This window comes from Pocillopora damicornis, chromosome 14, assembly GCF_964200805.1.
Source record: "Pocillopora damicornis chromosome 14, jaPocDami1.2, whole genome shotgun sequence".
Classification (NCBI taxonomy): Eukaryota; Metazoa; Cnidaria; class Anthozoa; order Scleractinia; family Pocilloporidae; genus Pocillopora; species Pocillopora damicornis.
The window spans coordinates 5,925,065-5,945,947 of record NC_142683.1 but is presented as its reverse complement, the minus strand read 5'-3'; the positions used below and the strand labels follow the sequence as shown (position 1 = coordinate 5,945,947).

Sequence of the window (20,883 nt, the reverse complement as noted above, 5' to 3'; positions counted from 1 at the left end):
GCGTGGACTTTATGATAAAATCCATAGACAAATATAACCAACACCACACCGGAGAATAAAACAAAAGAAAAGAAGCTGTTATACGGTCAAATATTAGAGACATTTGTTAAAGAAAAATGTAATGCAATTTTTGTTGTATAATTATATACCATAAAAATCGTAAATTTTATGTGATTTCTCTTCTGCTAAAAGGATCCCTCGTAATTATGAGCTTTGAGAGAGAAAATAGAAGTTCAAGAATGTACAGAAAAGGTTTCAAGTACGACAGGACTGTACCTCAAAACTTATTAATCAACGGAGCTTTTGGTTCCGATTGCATTGGAGAATTAATACGTCTTTGCGCTGCTTAATAGACAAAGCGTTTCACGGAACAAAGCAACCAAACTTCGACCAAGCTGCAAACTGAAAAAAACAGTTGAAAAATTTAGGTGACCTTGCTGGTACATTGAAGGTACAGTCTGACAAACAATCTAGTTTATATATATTCATCACTTGAACAAGTGGTGTATTTTCAAAGGCGACTGGGTTTGTGCATTGTTTGATTTTCTTTTGCTTCTTTTCTTAATGTACTTATTTTTAGCCCTTCCTAAAGCACCTTTGTTGCCTTTAAGAAAAACAAGAAAATAACCGGAAATTGTTTATAAAAAAGGAAGAAGCTCGTTTAAAACTACCGACACTAAATGTAGGAACGGGAGGGACTGAAAAGCATAGAAGTAGTTTTATCACCCACTAAAAAAAATGAGGTTCATTGAAAATATACCTGCCTATGAGCTGGAGCCCCGTTTGTTCCAGCGTTTTCTCAATTATCATTACTTTATTTCCGTTCGTTAACAAATGGTATCAAATACGAGCCGTGTACAGTTTTTTAAGCTGCTTGCATGAAGGCTCGAGAGAAAGGATGCTCTTCCACTACAACGCATCAAAATTTCTTCAAGTTATGTTACAGCGTGAACGGTGACACACTTGAAGACTGTGCATACAAGATCAACGTTTTCTGCAGTGATTAGTAGAAGCTCGCAATGCTTTTTTTTTTTTTAATCAAGCGTGTACAAGAATACGGCAATTCTTTACTTATTAACCAAGTTTGTCTAAGCCTAGCCTTTGAACAGTTATTTTAGTCCTATTTGAACTGGAGTCAAATGACAGAATCAACGGAAAGGAAGAGCGAAGTAGAAATTTAGTTGCGTATGGTATGGATGCCAGGGAAGGTCCAAACCACCGGATTTAAATGGTGTCGTGATCGAGCCAGTCAGAGGATTGTCACATAAAACTATAACTACATTCGAAACGGTAAGGTACTAAGTTTAACAACAAAATGCTTGGAAACATTGTGCCGGCAAAGAAAAAAGTTCGTAATATTGACTGCTTAATACCGGGCAACTGAGTTATTTCCAGCGTTAACTCTTTCATCGTAACTCGTAACTCGTCAGTTAAGAAATCGTTTGGAGTTGTAACACCATTCAAAATTTGTAGTAAATGTCAGCAAAGGATCGAAAAAGGTTCATGCAAAATCTTTTTTAATTGTCATACATTGAATGTATCTGCTAACGCTGTTACTGCAGATAAACTTGTTCTCTTTTCTCGTCTTGAACAACTACTCAAAGAAAGTCAGTCTTTACGAAAAAAGTGTTAAATCGTTATAAGGATACACAAAGCAAGTTTCTTTCAAAACAATGAGATTTCTCCAATGATGGGTGGCTGATACATCTCGAAATATAGTTTTTTTGAGAATTAATTTATGAGTACGTCGATAAATCCTGTATAATCTTTCTATATAGTCACTGTCGATGACGATGATCAAGATGATAGTATTCATGATAACGATGTTAATAGTGATGATGAAAATGATGATGACGTGATGATCAGTTAAAAATGTACTTTTCTGCATTTAGATACGACCCTGTACCTCTGCTTCTGTAGACGCGTGACGTTCACCATCATCAACGTATTCCCATAAGGATAGAAAAAAAATATATAAATGGTCTAAATAACAGACAAAATCCTCCGTTTCTTGGCAGCAATTGAGTTAGATGTTCAAATCTGATTTGCAGCTAAGGAATATTACAATGACCTGTTACATTACAGAACACAAGCAAGGAATTTCCCTTCTGAGTTTTTGATTTGAGTATCTTTGATTAATTTGATCGTAAGTACTGATCGTGACTAGCATAATTACATTCAATCGAAATCATTCTTCGCTCTCTGAAACGAAAAATGGAAATTTAGTTCAAGCAAAACTGGTTTACAAAAGAGGCACTGTACCAATCCCAACACTTGTGCTCATAGTAACAATGTTGAGAAATTGGTGGTTTAATTCGGAGAACCTTTCGCTCATATGTTTAAGGACTTTGTTAATGGGACTCATATTGAGGTGGTCATAAGCTAAAAGTACATCCAGGAAAAACACAAGTTCACGGAAGAATTGATATACTTATTTTTCTCATTTGGCACCAGTTCGATTATTTTGAAGCTGATGGTAAAAACTTCCGGCTTTTAAGTGGATTGGTAGCTCGCGAGTTGATCTGCGTCTAATAAAGTTCATAATTTCATCTTCTGAAGAATTTTTTGACTCCCTGCTCCTGTTACATTCAATGTTGTCTTGTAAAGTGGTTGCTGCAGGGGAAGACTCTTCGATCCGATATAGTGTTGATGAAGTTCCTTGACATGAAATTTCACGATTGTTTCTAAGGGACAATTGGCTGATCACATAGAGCAATTTTACATCTAGTTGTTCATCTTCCCTTGCGAGATCACCGGCCAACACACCGATCCTTTCAAACAAGTGTACTAATGAAGAATCCAAATCGAGCTCAGTTGAAGAAACTTTTTCGGGTGTTTCGGGCGTTCTTTTTAAAGATTTAGAATTAATCGATTTCCCCAACTCCAACTTGGTTGCTGAATGCTGTGATGGGGATTTTGTAATGGGTGTCTGATTTGCCGAGGCGCTCAAGTTTTCGTTAGATTTTGAGCCGCCGTCCTCGGACGTTTGTCTACGAGGAAAATCGAAGTTGTCCTGGGAATTGGTTGAAGCTATGTCATCCTCTCTCACTAAGTCATTATGACCCGCATCTTTCCCTCGCTGGTTAATTCTTAACATCTCACGCACTCTCTCGAGTATAAAATCAGTCATCTCAAATTCTTTGGATTGTTTATCAGTTTTTCTTTTGACGTCTTCGAAAGAATTGTTCAAAATTGCCACGAAAAAGTTCATAAAAATGAAAGACATCAGGGCAAGAAAGGAAATACCGTATAAAGGACCCAAAAAGCGATGAACTCCTGTTAACTCATGAAATCTCATTTGGCCGCCAAGGCACACGATGACTTCTGAAAACAATGCATTGTAGACTGATGAGTAACCATGAATGTGGTTGCCGAACGCCAGCTTCCCCATCTGAGCGTATGAGACAAAAATAATGATAAAAATCACAGAATAGGACAACAATAAACTCTTAGAAACGCGAAAAGAGGACATCATTATGGAGACCTGCTGATTAAAGCGAATTACGTGTAGAAGTTTCAAGGTTGTGAAGAAAGCTGCAATGGCTAAAGCAGTGGTTTCTGCATGGCTCCAGGTAACAGCTTCTCCAAAACTTACGGTGGCGAATGGGTTTTCCTTCACAATAGCAGCGAGTTTAAGTATCAGCTTGGACTTTATTATGTAGAATACCACGACCAGTACCGACAAAAATATTCGTAGAATTTCCACCCAGTTCCACACATCTCTTAAATAGGTCCACGTGGCTCGATATAGCTTGTACATCTCGATAATGAAAAATACGAATGCCATCATGATAAATAAGAACTGACAAATCAGGTAAAACTCGTAAAAGCCTGTTTCAGTACTTGTCAGCAGAAGAGTGTCTATCTTTGGAAAAGGATAGCCATACCCTGTCGGCAATATTTCAAAATGGTACGCTGAAATGATAAGGTAGCCCGTGTTAGGGTTATAGATAGTGAACTCAAGTAGGACGACGCGGGTCTGCCGGTCGATCCAACCGTATTCTATCAAGTCGGAGATGACTGCCTGAGCTGTACTGCTATTGGAGCCTAGATCTGCAACATAGCCACCTCCGCATAGAAATTGAAGTAACCCCAGCTCGGTGAGCTGCGGAGTTCCTCGTTTGGCACATATTGCCATGGCAGTGGGCATAGCTCGGAAAAATTTGCCCATTCTACAGAACCACTGAAGGGCCTCCAGCCTGGAAGGTTTGCAGGAGTTTTATCCTCTTCATCGAAATCATAGAGGTCGTAGCAGCCCCTGTTTATGATGCCTCGCACTATCCTTGGAACAATGCAAGAATCTGACGAAAAAAAACATGTAAACTAATGTCTAAAAATATTCCTCACAACTTTAATTGCTTTGTGTACTATTCTTTCTTGTTGCTGGAGCGAAGATTTCATCATCATAATCAGAGGAATCTACCCTTCCTTTATTCTTTTATTTCTTTTCGTATCCAGTGTTTTCCTTTATTCCCACTCTTTCTTTTCTTCTCTTTCATTAATTTTAGGTTCCAACATTTGCTATATATGCACTAAAAACAGGATAGTATTGTGAAGTTTATTATAGATAATCACCACAATTTTCTTGCTCCTAGTTTCACCGCCGACGAGGATTTTCACCAATTTTACATTTATAAGATTGAACATACCTAAATAATGTTATACTTACCTTTCTGTATCCTTAGTTGTCGCAAGCGAGGCATTCCTAAGAGAAGAGACATCTTGTTGCCAATGTACTCTTGCTTTTTGATTTTGTCGTTGTTGTACCAGTTACAGCTGTAGACACCGTCCACAAACTGAGTATCAAGCCATTCCCAGAAATACCGTGGATCGTGAGCCTAGGCAAGAAAAAACGTTCTGAAATGTGCAATGACAACGAATCAAAAGGGACACATACCGGGGTCTCTTAGAGGAGGAAGAGTAACATGCTGCGTCATTATAACGCGATAAATTTAAAATTGAATGTGAGTGGTTACAAGTGTTTAAGAGCAGCTAAATAACAGCCACCTCCGAAATAAACTTCGACTTTCGTATAGGGGATTTTCAGTAGTTAAATCTTGCTTTAAAATGAAATATAACAGTATTATATCGAGTATAGTTATATCTAAATGTGCTTGGTGGAACTCTCGGAGTAATGACAAAAATCCAAAAACGTCCCATATCATCTACACTAAGCAAACGCAGGCCCTGGCCGAGGAATACGATTGATCTCATCACTGCCTTATTCCAGTCTCCCTATGACTCTCAAATAGGGACACTTAAATTTAACAGAATCAGTCAGTTACCCTAAGATTTAGAGCTACTTACCAAAGAAAAGTCTAGAAGGGTATCTTTTAGATCCATAGTCATGAGATATCCATGATAACTTCTGCTTCCGTAACACACAATTATAAACAAAAAGAGAAACAGAAGATATCCCAGAAGCTCTCTCAAAAAGGAAAACATCTTTGCCTCCTTTGTCCTGTACTCTCTTGCAAGTATAAGGTCACCCTCTTTTGGTATCTCTACTTCAACACTCTGATTTTCGCTGACAGATTTTATTTCTGATTGCAGTTTCCCTTCACTATTGTGGCTGACAGTTTCAGTTTCATTATTATTGCGAAACAAAGAAGCAGTTAACACCATAATAATCAATATCTTCATAGGCTGGAGGACAAATAGGTCTTGGGCGAAAGATACAAACATCGAGGAAAGCCACTGGTTCGAAATATCCTTTCCCCACTGCAAACTAAAGAGGAACGTAAAGACGGCACACACAGAAACAGTAACAAGGACCAAAAACCAAGCAACGTAGATAAAGAAGTGAGGGAGCATAAATTTCTTCTTGGCATCAGCCTGACTTTGGGGTTTTTTATTAAAATATGACCTCTTTTCATTTAGCGTGACATCAACGTCGTGAATATCCCCTGAACTGGTAGTTGACGACTTGCCGCAAAAGGGAGCAGGACTGCTTTTCCGTTTTTTTACGTCGACTTTATTCGGAGTTTTCTCGCCACTCCTCTTGAAAAATGTCATAATCATTAAGTTTACTGGAGTTATTATCAGGGCGCTTTCAATTCCCACCATTATTTGTCTCCAGCTGAATTTTAACGGACCAATTTGTAAGGTAGGATCTGGCTCTTTGTCCGTCCGGTAGAATAGAGCATTTGCTAACATTGCAGAAAACAATATACAAAGGCAGCATGTTGCCCTTTGGACACGTGAGAATTGACTCCTCGGTGGCTTAGTAACAACCGAAAGCCAAACGTGTCCATCGGAAAAACCTCTGGAGCCTTGCGATCTCAAAGAATAACTAAACGTCTGCATCTCCTGCGAACCTACAGGGGTTAGAATTCTGTTTATTTTACCGTCCCCTTTCTCAACCGCAAACCAATCGTTGCAAAAAAATGTCAATTTTCTACCCGTCTGGAGATCCCTGACAATCGCATGGCTAAGAAACCATGAAGGATATTTTCCAGAATTATCGTGCCATATGTGAATGTATTCAATTTCACCCAGTGACATCGGCAGGTGAATCCTGAATGTATCCTCGTTTCCACGCGCCAGCAACGTCCTTGAGTCTATCGTGTTCTTGTGCAACATTAGAGGTTCACTTTGCGTCTCGTTTCCATGAATGGTGATAACGATACGAGCATCAGTCCCAGAATTCTTCCATACTCCCGTGGCCAATGTCAATTGGTAATTAAATTCATTTGCGTCGTGAGAAGAAGGTAGATGGAAAACAGGACCACTCTGAGAATAAAAAAAATGCGGTGACCTGCTTAGATCAGTTTCATTTACCAATATATTCAACTCATATCATTACCGTGTAGCAGAAAGTGACGCAGCTTTGCAGGATTTGCATTTGAAGGTTATAAAATCTTCCTTCGATAGGGAAGTAAAAAAGTTAACAAGAAACAATGAAGCAGTAAAGCAATAAGGAACACGATTTGTTCAGGATAAAGGGACGAAACCAAATTGCAAATGAGATGGGTCTTTAATGGGGCGAAAATTCCGTAGGGACTGTCAAATCTGTTACAAAATAATGAAGCTGCAATGTTGCATCGCCTAGTTGTTTCAATGTTTCTACTTTTTGACCTTGTGCTGATTTTTTTTTGGAACTAACTTCCTATACTGCTTAGCATCTGTCTGTGATAGACCTCCCCTAAGATCATGCTTAAAAGTATGTGTAGAAAAGCATTACCGTTATCATCATTTCTGATGCGACCACGTGTGCATCGAACCTTCGAGACCATGTTCTTCTCCAATTTTGGGTAATAATGATAATAAATTGACTGATTTTTTCCCACAAAATGAAAACTCCTTCTTTGTTCATGTTTACATTAATGTATTAGTCATTCTTACTTCCACTTGATCGGTGGTTACTACGCTTTTAATTTTATTACTTTTCTTAATTTGACAGCTGAATGTATTTCATTCTTTTAAAGTCTGTTCTTAATTTAATAGAAAATATAAGTTCTACCTTTTCCATACCTTGGCCCTATCTTTTCTATCATATTTCCTTGCAAATACTACCACTAAAAAGTACAATAGCAGTACTGCAATTATTGTGACAAGGACGGCAACATTTCCAGTCTCATGGAGGCGCGTGAGTTCATAGAAGACTACATCAAAATCTAGCTTGTTCGGCATCATTAGGACACCTCCACCAAATGACGTCAGATGATTACACAAACAATGTAAGGATGACACCTTTGACCCTGGGCCTACCTGCAAAAGATCAAACGGTCAAAGGATAAGAGGGTGAAATTGTTTTCATATCGAAAAGATAGGAATAACTCGAACTCCTTAAAACCGAAATCCCGTCGTAATATAGTAATGTGAGGCAAGGAACAGTTGAAAAAAGATAATTTTTTGCACTAGTTTTTTCAGAGATTGCATTTTTGAAGAGAATTTAATATCAGCATTTTGTTTTTCAGTGATTACAAACTTAAACTTTGCTTAGGCAAATCAGTCACTATGGTAAATAAACTGTGACGTCACATGGAACACAGGACGATCTACACTAACCTTCCTTTCAGAAATTACTTTTACTGTGGAATTTCAAGATGGCATATTTTTTATAACCACAAATTGTCTTTTCCCATTATTTTAACCCACCCTATGAAATATGTCATAAGTATCTTTCAACATCTCCCCTCCTCCCATTCAATTTTTGAGACAACTCATGTTTGGTCAGTTAAGAGGTGCAAAAAAGAGAGGGTGATGCTTGTCTATGTAATTGGGTTTAAGCAATATTAGACAAACCTACTTTGCAACCTCTTGATAACCAACGTTCTTCTTTACTGTCCCAAAACAGACAGTTTTCTTTCAGCAGACTCAATGAATAATTCACGTCTGTCTTTGGGTCGTAAACTGGCTTTACAGTGATGTTCTCAGGTCTTGGTGCTTCCTTAACCTCCACACATGATCTCTTTTGGCGGCCCCCTCCGGAACATGACCGTTTCTTACGTCGACTCTGAAGTTCTCCTTCATCATTTTCGTACAGTATGCCAATAAAGTACTTTCCTGGTTTGTTCACCTTGTCAGGTAACAAAAGGACGTCGTACGCCTCGTTCCTGCAATGGCTGTAAGAACCCTGGGAGGACTTCAAGCATGAAGGATGCGGAATTTGCTTTGATAGATCATGCTCTTTGACAGTTGGTCGCTGGCCATATCGCACGAATACTTTAAAGATGACTTTGCCTTCACTTGGTTTTATCTGAAAGAATAGTGATTTGATGAGCAACCATTTTATTCTCAGGCAGCTTTCAATTGAGCATCAAGGGTGTCCCAGGGTTGCACTGCTTTTAATCACTTCATTATGGACTGGTGTAAAATAATGATACCGCCCCTTTAACTGGTCACTTGCAAAACTAGAGCTAGTCCGCTTATCTTGGTCACCCGCTTTTTTCTGCGCCTCTGGCTGTTGGCTTAACATTAAGTCTCTTTTTAGTCCTTTTTGCTATTCTCTTTTCTTCGGATTTTCGCTATGATCACTATGGTTCGGGTTCATGAAACTTATCGAATAAGTTTTACAGCGGGTAAATCCAAATTTTCATCCCTTATTCTTACAGTATCTTAAAAAGAAAACATTTAAGCCTCCTTAAGCATTCATTTAAACAACACCTAACCAATTTTCGCCTCTACTTGCTGCCCTCTGAAAGATATTGCTCATAAGTTGAACACATTCTCCCTTTAAAGGAAGGTGTCCTCGTATTCTCTCCTCCATAATCAGTTTCTTGTTAATTTTAAGACATAATACTTACTCTAAATCTTACAGCGCCACCGTCCGCATGCTGCAAGCTCACTACATGGTACTGCATCTTTCCTTCACTACTGGGTTTAGTAAAATACAAGCCACTTCCTTCGGGCTGAAAATTGCCCTCACGTGGAATCTTCATCTCGATATATTCGTCACTATCTTTCACTGATAAAGTCTGACCCTCGTGGTTTTTTATGGTCAAGCTGAGGACGTTAGAATCAACACGGGCTGCACTGTCGTCCCACGTAAAAGGATTGAATGTACTCAGAGTCATCTGATAGAAAAATAAGAAAACCAACTTTGTGTTTTATAGTAGAATTTTGCGTCGATGCCGTCACAGAAGTGATGCATAGAACCCTTGATACATATATTGTAAAAGCAACGGCCAAAAAGTAGCCAGTCAGTTAAAGTTTCGCAAAGAAATCCTTTAAGAACTGGGTAAGAGAAATGCATGTTTTGGAAAGACTGATGAAAGTTTTTGTGTGATAGCTTCTTTAATAAGAGGGGAGAGGTATCCGAAATTTGTCTGACGAATCATTTGTTTTTCCCACGAAACTAAGAAGTAAACCATATATAACTACAAATTTAAAATCATTCAAATCTCCTGGGAAAGCTCACTTTGCTTACCACACTGTCTATGTACTCAGCATCTCTCGCTCTCTCGTCGGTTATGGCGTTGATGGAGAATTTGAACTCTCCTGCATAAGGATCGTCTGTAAAATTTGTCGCTGTTCCCAGTGATCTAGGACTAAGTCTGTTGAGCACCATGCTCAAGGACTGTGTTTGCACGCGGTTGGGTTCCTGGTCCACTAACATTTTTGATAGGAGAGCAACGCTTACATCATCGATAAGCTTCGCTGTGTCTTTCGAGACATTTTCGCTCTGTTAAAAACGAAAAAAAAAAAAAAACACGGAACTGAGGGAGTATATATTTGTATTTGATTTTAGTGTCGGACCTCGCGTTGAAGATACACATACACCGCCAGAAAGAGAAAAATGGAGAGTGAAAGAGGAGATGAAAACGAAGGGTTAAATGAAAGAAGAAATGAACTGATGAATGAATAAGTGGAGGGATAAATGGATGGAAACTGTCTAAATGAATGAACAAACTGATGAAAACACCAAGAAGAACGCGCAAAGAAACAGGGAAAGAGCCAACGAATTAATGAAGGCTTGGACACATTCAGAGAAGAATGCTCAGAAAACAATGAAGCAAGGTATTCACCTTGGACCGTATTTCCGATGTCTCCGCTGTTCTTTCGATCACACTTGCCTTCTGAGAAGCAGAGTTGAGAATGTTACCCAGACTCAGTACCAGGTTCTCCCCGCCTTGTTCAACTAGGACAGACTCTGAACCGTAATCTTCTTTGGTCTTGCTTCGTAACAATGACGTCATAGATCTTAAAGTTTGAAGAGCAAGATCCTAAAAGATAGATGGAAGATTGTTTTCAAGTCTCGCAGTCAATGAACGTCAAATATTAGAAGAATATTCGGCTACCCCTTTTCTTTGAGGTAATCATGTAATTGAGACAATGAGACCTCTCGATGAAGAGAGTTCAGCATTTATCGGTGGAGCATCGCTCCGAATTCGATGTGTAAGCGCTGTACATACCTGTGTATCAAATGTCACCTCACTCGGTTCCAGTGTGGCTCGTGCGATCACAGACGTCACTTGAGTCAAGGATTGTAAATTATTCACTTGAATATTTAACACACTTCGCACAATGGAGTCTTTGATCTGAAATACCAATAGACCTATTAGCCTAACGTTGAATAACACCCTTACTAAGGATCATTTAACCCCTTTCCCTCCTCCCCCGTGCCACTTCAGCACCTCTTAAAGAGAAAAATTGGTAACAAAATATGGTGTTGTAGGCAAAACGAGGTCAAGACATTTTTCTTTCCTTCTTTGGTTGAAAAAAAGAAAAGGAAAAAAAGGGAGAGGAGAAAAATGCTTTTTTAACATGCAGTTGTAAAATTTGATTCAATTAAATATATTGCTATATTTTTTGTAGTAATTCCAAATTTGTTAATTCAATCGATTCTGAGCGAGAAGTTGACTTTAGATGACTTGCAGTCGAGCTTCTGAAACGTCAGGTAGTACAACCCATGGCTGTCTTTCTAAGGGTCACCCTGACCTAGACGTTACGAATGCATAGTCACAGATAGCTTGAGAGGATGATAAGTACAAATACCTCTATCTTGTCTTCGGTAGACGTAGAATTTGATTCCTCGACTGTTCCTAACACAGCATTTGCTAGTTGTGTAGCACCTACAACATTCCCTGACTTGACCAAAATGTTAAACTGGCTATTGTTTCCAACTGCAAGTCCACTGAGACTGTCATTAGCAGGCGGCGGCTCGACCTAAAAGCACGGAAAGGTAACATAGGTTTCCCATACACTGACAACTAACTTTCCCCTTTATCAAGTATCACACTGGGGCGAAGTTACGGGCGAGGGGTCCTGGGATGCCCATGACCCCGGCCCCCCTTCCTCCTTGGTCAAGCTTTTTTAAAGGCAAACAACCTACAATATTCAATTGCGAAAACTATTGAGTACCCTCTTTTTGACACAGTGTGGCCCCCCTTTCACGTCATTGTGACATGACACGAGAGCAGCGTTAAGTGACTCGCAAGGGGTTTTACTGATAGGCAAAAAGAAATTAACAGACAAACAGGCAAGCAATAAAAACAAAAAATTAACAAAAAATCAACCAAAATCACAGAATGTTTGCAAATTGCAAAACTTTCAAATTGCACCCAGTTTGGAAATTGCATAGTTTACTTGTTTATATTTCAGGAAAATATCCTAATGATGTTCGATTACCTGCCCTTCCTTAAGAGTTCGAGTTGCTAGTAATTCGAATTTTCAAAAGTTTTCAAGTTTTTCCGTGGAAAATTTACATCTTACTCTGATCATCGTATCCTTTGAACTCAAATAATGGTAAACATTTTTCTATACTATTTGGAATTTCAGACAGAGCTAGCAAGTATTAAAACAATCACCTTTAGGTGGAGAACATAGTTGCTGGAAGCCAACAGACTGTCTGTTATCAAAATTTCAAAATCAATGATAAATCCACCATTTCTCTTTCCTGAGGGAAGCACTGTTGACACGTGATCAGTAGACCCGTATTGCACGACGGTGTACAAGCCATGGTCCGTTTTGTAATGAAACTGATACGTCAGAGGTTGATGTGGATCCTTAAAAATATAAGAAATGTATAATCTTTGTAGAATGTTTGAAACCGGCGGTCAATGATGATATGAACTAATCGACTGATTACTTTTATTAATTCATTTCTGAACTTAGAATAAAAAGCCTGAAAGTGTGAAGGAGGAAACTGCAGGAAGAAAAACGTACCAACACTGAAAGATCAGATTTGGTTAGAAACTCCTGGCTTTCATGTGAAGTCGCATGTCAAAGGATTGCTAAATAGGTTGGCAAGGTTTGCTCTTTATGTTTTTGGTCGTCGTACAAGAGAATTCTGTCAGGAACAAGCAATTTTATTTGTTACCTGCCTGTCAGGAACAGGAAATTTTATTTCTCACCTGCCAACCAGTGCATAAAATTGAAAATGCCGTCTTCAATGCCTGTCCACTCTTCGGAGTCACAGTGCAATTTCCGGGAATTGGCGAAGCGTTCACTCTGAACTGATAAGCTGCATTTCCAGCGGGTCCGTGGTCTTGCGAGACCCAGACTTTCAATCGATAAATCCACTCACTGTTAATGAGTGGAGGCAGTTGATTTGTTTTGATGATAATACCAGGAAGATCCATATCCGTCTCTGTCATGTTATGGGTCAGGATATTTCCTGGGAGCTCATGTCCAATGGAATTCACAATGACAAGCTGCCAGCTATAGGTTGCTGTCTGACACGCCAATCCCTCGCACGTAGTTACAATGCTGATTCTTGTAGAGGCGCTTGCCATCTTCTCACAGTTAATTAGGCATCTATGATGTAATAGAGATGAAGTTGCGAAAGGAAGTGGCATCGCAGTTGTTGTTGTTGTTTTTATTGTTGCTTATCTGAATCTATACAACACACGATACGTACGCCATTCTCAACCAATAATTTGCACAAATGCATTGCACACATGCATTGCTAGTATACGTTGTACGCTTCCTTTTGAGCAGTCAGGCTTTTAAAATATTTCTGAAGGTAACCGCTTAGAGTAAATTAAAATGACAGTTCAGAGGAAGTAGCCATGAAAATTCATGTTGGGAAGAGGCAATTTGTTCACTAAAACTGCAAATGGTTTATTTATATAAATTCCTGTGAAATCGATTTACTAACAGTTATTCCCAGAATTACGGTTCAAAAATTTGACAATAAGTTAGAGGTATGATTTTTCATCATCAAACGACACCAATTCATTAAAAAATTCGTTTAGACTGGCCAAAATATTTCAAAATAGAATTAAGTTATTAATTCTTATAGGTACTTACCGGATAGTCACTTGTGGTGGATTACCGCTGACAATCTTAATTTCTTGAATGAAGTCGTCTATTCTGTTATCCTTTGTAACGATGAGCTTGACGTCATACATCTCACCAACAGTCATCTGACTCGTGTCCAATTTCACTATTGAACCATTGGAACTTAGTTTTCCAACACCGGTTCCAAAACATCCACCACTACCAGGACCCAGAGAGTTGTTAATCACTGGTAGCGAGTGCAACGAACCATTGGGAAAGTGCTCTTGACGTTTCTTGCACAGCCACGTGAAATGCATCGATGCATGGTTACCAGGCTCTACGTCTGGATCTCTAGAGGCTGATCCGTCCAATGAAATGGGATTTCCCTTTCCTCTTGTGACTTTGTTCCCTCCTGCAATGTCGGCTATAAGTTGAGACTTACTAATTGTAAAAAATCCTAAAGCACTGCTAATCACAGAAGGTTGGTTTGAGTAAGTTGCTCTAACATCCACGTAGTACTGCCCGTAATCAAGCATCCGTTTCTGCAAGGTCCACTCTGTAATTCTTGAATCCAAGAGAACTGTCTCCTGTATCTGGACCTTTCCTGAAGCTCTTACCTCAAATTTAAATAGATACCACGCAAATTGTAGTGCTTGTGAAGAGTTACACTCCGCCTTTCCGACATAAGCCTGGATAATAAAATCTTTGGAACGCAAGATGGAAACAGCAGATTCTCTCGCTCTTCTCTCTGGTAAATTAGTTATTTTGACTTCTGGAGGACTGCAAGATTTATCTGTGAAATAATAAGGTATGCTAAAGAGTTTTTAAATATTTAATGTGTGGTTAAAAGGTTACGAGCAATTTATATTGTAACAGCAACAGACACTTCACAACAACATCTCTGGGTGAAAGGGGGTGCTCCTTTACATAATATATGTGAAATCAGCTGCCCAATAAGGTCTAATCCTTGCGTCGTCTTTTGACTGGAAACAGGTTCAGTGCACATATTTTGGCCATAATGGCTACTACTACAAATCATGTTTGGTTCTCAAATGAACGAGAAGAGATCGTTGAATTAACGGTTAAACTTCGCCAAATTTGACTTAGCATTGGTCTCCAACATAGAAGGGGTTTCAGAGGCCGGCTCTGAACGCAGATGTGGAAAACAGCATGCCTTGGTTGAAAACAAGATCCTGATTGAGAAGTCCGGGGATCGAATTTCTTCTAGAGATTCTTCAGAATCCCTGCACAAAGGAACCACTCGAGCACGTCAGTAACGCATAACTGTATTAGCATTGACCGAGACTAACACTGATATCCCCAAATGATAGACACTGACGCAAGATCGTGATCGTTCTCTACAGTTCAATTAGCTGAAAAGCCTAGGTCATCCTACTAATCAGTTTAATAAGGATTGGCTTAATTTACTTAGTCAGTTACCCATAAAACGATTTTATTACCTTTTATTGGCCTGAATGCACGCATGTTTATACCATCGGTTCACACCATTAACGCTTTGTAGCGATAATTAAAGAAAAAGCTTTGAAGCACTGTTTGAAATACCAGCCCCAATCCTTTGAAATTTCTATCAGAAATAACGCATAGCATGAAATTTTATTCATCTTATGCCTAAGGGAAAAAGAAGTCAACAAACCACATCCCTAACTGTCCTCATCTATCTTTATGACCTCCTCAGAACCTAGACATGGGCGATATAATTAACGTCAACGTGACGTACAAAAAAACAAAGAGAGATATTTCCTATAAAAAAGACGAAGATTTAAGGGACTTTGCCGTCTTTTTCTGAAAGTCTTCTCCGATGTGTTATTAGGCCAGGTAACGCTAATACAAGTCAAGTTTCTACAGTGCGATGACAAAATGGGTCCGGAAGACTACCAGGAACTTCAAAATAGCGATAAACTTGATGGTAAGAAGAAACTCCTAGCATTCATATGGAAAGAGGAAGAGATAATGAAGGTAAAAATACAGAGACGGTGTCTTCAGCTGTCAAGTGTTTCGATCGACAGTAAAAATTGTTAATATGGAAATTTGTTGACTTGAAATTCTACTCTTATGTTTTTCGTATATATTTGTTTTTTTTTCTCTTTATCACTACGGGATCAAAATCGAGAATTACTCATGTAAACATTTTAAGTCCCAAAAATAGAATGCCGAGTCATCGTGAAATCACGATCCGGTAGTGATGACTGACGTTTCGATAACCTGAGCGGAAGTCATCATCAGAGTCAAGTGAAAGTTTATTGTCAGTCGAATGTACTTAGTCCGGTTTGTGTACACCGATTGGTCAGTTTTGCCGTGATGTTATTGGCTGTAAGACTCAAGTGGCGTAGGTCAGTCGTGATTGGTCGGTTTGGATCCATTAGTGAAGTTAGGTCGTTCTGTTCGGTTCGTTTGTAATGTTAATGTCGTGGATGAGTCGTTTGTATGGTGCCGGTAGTAGTTGACACCTGTTGATGGGAGTCTGTTCCAAGTTAGTAAACCAGCTTTCCAGGGTCAGTCGTTGAAAGTAGTTGGTGCTGTAAGTTAGGCATTGCGTAGAGTCCCAGTCAATAGTGTGGTTCGTAAGTCGGTGATGTTGAGCAATGTGATTGTTGACATCGTCTTTCCTCGTCGCTCGTTTGTGTTCAGTCAGTCTAGTTGCGAGGTTTCTGCCAGTCTCACCGATATAGGAGGCGTGGCAGTCGGAGCAATTGATCTTATATACTGCTCCTTGTCTGTTCCTCGGTTCGTCTCTGTCTTTGATGTTAGTCATTAACTGACGTAGTGTGACAATAGGTTTGTGAGCGACGCGGATATTGAATGGTTGTAAGATGCGTGAGATGTTCTCAGATATGCCCTTTATATATGGTATAGTAGCTGTGGTCGTAGGAGTTGCCTTGTCGTTAGCTTCGGTAGTAGTAGTAGGTCTGTGAGTGTTACGTTGGATGAAGTCTTCGTTGTAATTGTTCTTTGAAAAAACACGGTTAAGGTACTTGTTCTCGTCGGATAAGCTGTCTGTCGTATTACATACTAATTGCGCCCGTCGGGTAAGAGTCCTGATAGTAGTGGCTTTGTGTGTTGTCGGGTTGTAGGATGACTCGTCCAGTAATCTGTCGGTATGTGTCGGTCTCCTGTAAACTGTTGTCCGTAGTGAATTGTCGTCACGGCTTACCAAGCAGTCTAGAAAAGGTAGTTTACCATTACCATCACTGTTGTTACCTTTACTATCATCATAATAGGAATTACTCTTGTGCTTAGGGTGTAAGAAATCTGACGTCTAAGTAATTATCACCGTGAGATTAATAAAGTTAGAAAAACTCATTCATTTTATAAACGGCTACGGTATTAATCCTAGAAACACTTGGAGTGGCTTGCATCAAATTCTCCATACTCTATCAAGCCAGAATCACACATTAGGGTCATGAGAATTAAGGAACTGATCACCAACTAAAGAAAAAAAATACATGTTGATATTAAGATGTAAAGATTTATACAAGGATTTCCTGCCCTGGGAAAAGCCAGAACAACACACGCGAAAAAGATAATACGATAATTTTTGACGTGTCTTTGATATAGCCAATCAGCTGCTGGCATGTGACTGCTGACACGACTTTCAAATCGGGTGATGGCGGACATCGCGAGAGTCCTGGATCGAGTTGCATGAAAACGAGGCCAGAGAGGCCACACTATCGCGTCCCTCTTCGTTTGTTATGGCGAGCACTTCGAATATTTCAAAATGCGAAATTTCTTACGGAAAACGATATACCTGGCGCGTCTCTTCTCAGAAGAAAACCTGAGGAGTTAAAAACCTCAAAGATTAAATTTTGGCTTAAATGTTGTGGAGACGCGGTGAAGCGAGTGCATGACTACATACGAAACTTAGTTTCTGGGCCGAACAAGGGCGGAAACTGCTTTCTTATTACCTTGAATATTTTATTAAGTTCGCGTAAGCAAAGCTTTTCAATTGAAATTGTCTGGCAAATAACAACAATGATTGTGAAGTCTTGTGAACAGATACATCTGGTTGACCCTGTCATCCACAGTTTTCCTGCAAAAGCTATTTTGCTATGACATCTCCGTTTTTTATCAACGGAATTGATAATACCATGCTTCTACATTCAAATATTCTTAATTGTCGTGAATTTACTTGTTGACTGGCAATTAATACCTTAGATGAATAAATTCTTATTGTTTTGTAGCTTTAATTTGTTGTGGGTTGAAATTTTTCCAACCAGTTTGATTTTTAATCTCCTTTGTTTCAAAGTATGCTAAAGAATACAAAGGAAAATTAAAACCAAACTGGTTTAAACATTTTGCACCAAAGATAATTTAAATACAACATAGACAACATGGTCTTTACAGACAGAAAAGAAGTCACTCAATTATGATGTAAACCTTACAATAAATAGTCAGAACAGAGGGGAAAATGTTGCCTTTATCTGAATGACTAATTTGTAGCCCCTTACAATCTAGGGAGAGAAGAGATTTGTAGACAATTTATGGGTTAAAGAATTCATTCATGCCTCACATGAATGTGATATTTTGATATTATGTTAGGTTGTGCATTACAACAGAATGCACACACTGCCCACATGTGGTTTTCAACTATTCCCATTTGATGTAGTGGAACAACTCTGTCCCAGATGTGAAAATTCTTAATCTTGTTAAAGGCAGGTTCAACATGTATCCGTAAAATTGCAATTTCCTGTGTTTTTACCACATCTTCTACAGCTATCTGAGAAGATGCTCCAAGAAAGGGTAGCAAATTTAAACTGACTCCCAAAGGCAACAAATCCTAAACTATGAATCCCTTATCTGCCATAATGGAGTCTTTGTCATCAAATGGTAGATTTAAGAATCCACTCCATCTCACAATTTCCCGATCAGAGATAGAACCTGTATACAGTTGACTTCTGAATGTCACTGCTCCACTGGGAGAAATACCAACGAAACCTTTCAAAGTTGTGTGATTTTTGTAAGCTCTGAAAAGTTGTCAATTCAACTGCAAGCTGTTTGGGATTTGACATCTAACCTCAGTACAGTCAATTATGACTCAAGTAGATTTGTACCTTCCCTTAAAAGATTTGGGCATTGTATCAATTACTTTTCTGGTGGGCCAAATGTTTATTTGTCCAAACTTAAAGGACACAAAATTGACCCATGTGACAAATATTCTTCTTACTGTGGATGCTGATACATTAAATAATTGAGCCAGATAGTCCTCTGGGAATCCTTGCCTTAGTCTACACATGACTATAAAAAATTCATCAAGGGGCCTTAAAGATCTAGCTCTCCCCTTTTTTGTTAGTAGTCTGCTTTCACTGTAATCAGACTCAGTGATGTTGTCAGTTTTTGACCGCCAGTAGGAAATGATAAAGATACTCAAAAACAGCCATTAAAGTCTCCCAGCTTTGAAATCCAGTATATAAAGCAGCATTGGAATCTTTTGACTTACAGTTTTCAAAGTTAAACAATCTTTTATTGAGAGCATCACGTTGCCGCTGGGTATCTTGCATTTGGTGCTTAAGTTCCTAAATTTCCTGTTCGAGTTTATGAATCTTCTCGTTATTGTTGTCAATAATTTCTCTCAAGTAGGCCTCCTGGTCGGTAAAATCGGTCTGTGTTTCGTCTTCGACTTTTAAGCTACAATCTGGTAGATCTAGAACCATTTCGTTTGATAATTCGTTTGACGATTCATTTGATAATTCTTCAAGAACAACAGCTGGGGTAGACAATTTTCGTGATGCACTTTTCGAAGCTGTCAGCTCGAAGTTTCTTTCCGCCGGCTCCTTTCCCTTGCGTGGCGATGTTCGAATCCATGAAAACACAGAAGGGACAACTCCATCTCTTAATTCATTTTTGACTACGTGACATTTCTAATATAACCTTTCCTGAAATGCTGGGAGCATATCTTTGTATTTTCAGTTACCTTGAAGTGCTTTCCTTCTTCTCTTCTTATCGCGTAGAGGCATTTCTTCTTAACGGGTTCTCGGTCGGAAATTAAAAATAAGACTCTTTTGTCCCATCATCTATCCGGTAGCATTTCTTCGTACATTCTGGAACACAACAATGAGTCGGCATTTCCTCTTCTTGTAAATAATTCGACCGAATCGAGTCAAAACAGATCACCTATTCAATCCTAGTAGACCTTTTGTTTACAGTGATGTCCTGAAGTGTGGCCTTTCTGACCTCGGTTTTATGTTTAGGAGTGTTTGTCAGTAAAAATCAAACATATCACGGCAAGGGTGGAAAATTCGATTTCTTTCTTATTTTAATGTTAGATAGGTTAGACTATAACTAAAATCACCGGATACTTTTTTTGGCAAAATATCTTTTTATTTCAGAGAAAAATACAAATAACGAAGTTCCGTTAAAATCGTCATTTTTAGCAGCAAATTATTGCACTAGTTTGAGAGCTTCGCGTGCAAAAACGAATCACTTTCTCGTCTTTTAAACACTCAAATCTTCTTTTTCGATCTCATAAGACCTCACAAAATGATTTTTGTAAACATTGCGCTCTTCTCTGCCCTTAAAATAATTTAATTTCGAAAGCATGCATTTCTCTTCAGTAAAAATACTTCGTGAATAAAATTAATTTTCACCATGTGCTAAACCTTCAAATGGATTAAGCTTTTGGTGATTGAATTTCGAAAAGATGTTCTCAATATTACTGTAAAAATTTGTTTGGGCAATTGATTGAAAGCGATACAAAAGCTTTTCAAAGTCCGTTAAAATGCAGTTCTTTGACCTTTTGCGGTCAACATTCCAGTCGCGAGTCACACATATTTTAATATGTTTCAACCCATATGAGGCCGAAAAATGTACATAGAAAGATATTTCCAAATGCTCTGACCTCATTTGCCGCAGAAGACCGATCCAGAGACCATTTTAGTGTGATTCTCTTGTCGTTCGTCGTATTCTGTCATCATCATTTAACCATCAACCCTGTCGAACACCATCTTGGGTAAGTACTAAAACAAGGAACGACCTAAAACCACCTGAAACCACCTAAAACCACCTAAAACCACCTAAAACCACCTAAAACCACCTAAAACCACCTAAAACCACCTAAAACCACCTAAAACCACCTAAAACCACCTACAACCATCTACAACCACCTCAAAAGTTTCAACAACCACCTGTTGTGTTGTCGAAATTGTTATAGTTTGTACTTTGTACCGAGTCACGTGACTGGGAGTAAAAAAGGCACTTGAAGTT

General features: G+C 38.9%; 2 protein-coding genes across 2 annotated transcripts; both read right to left on the bottom strand.

Moving 5' to 3' along the window:
• Window positions 1–1,028: 1,028 nt before the first annotated feature.
• LOC113687079 (polycystin-1-like protein 2) lies at window positions 1,029–15,150 on the bottom strand. The gene is given in 15 exon segments (XM_089193848.1): window positions 1,029–4,074; window positions 4,077–4,301; window positions 4,670–4,838; window positions 5,308–6,732; window positions 7,474–7,710; window positions 8,252–8,701; window positions 9,249–9,518; window positions 9,872–10,126; window positions 10,470–10,667; window positions 10,857–10,982; window positions 11,440–11,610; window positions 12,252–12,449; window positions 12,798–13,200; window positions 13,696–14,458; window positions 15,126–15,150. Coding segments are annotated over 15 exon segments (6,549 nt in total). The 3' UTR covers window positions 1,029–2,440.
• Window positions 15,151–16,054: 904 nt separating this feature from the next.
• Window positions 16,055–18,916, bottom strand: LOC149034163 (uncharacterized). Its single transcript, XM_089193847.1, has 2 exons — window positions 18,848–18,916; window positions 16,055–16,942 (listed from the first exon to the last, which is right to left on the bottom strand). Exons 1-2 carry the CDS (start codon window positions 18,914–18,916, stop codon window positions 16,055–16,057), a joined length of 957 nt encoding a protein of 318 aa, XP_089049973.1.
• Between the last annotated feature and the right edge of the window lie 1,967 nt (window positions 18,917–20,883).

Excerpts from the sequence above, each read along its gene's own strand:
- LOC149034163 (XM_089193847.1), bottom strand. The coding sequence starts at position 18,916 with ATGTGTAGACTAAGGCAAGGATTCCCAGAGGACTATCTGGCTCAATTA. Across the intron at positions 16,943-18,847 it reads TTAATGTATCAGCATCCACA|ACGTCAGATTTCTTACACCC; the intron begins GTAAGAAGAATA and ends ATAATTACTTAG.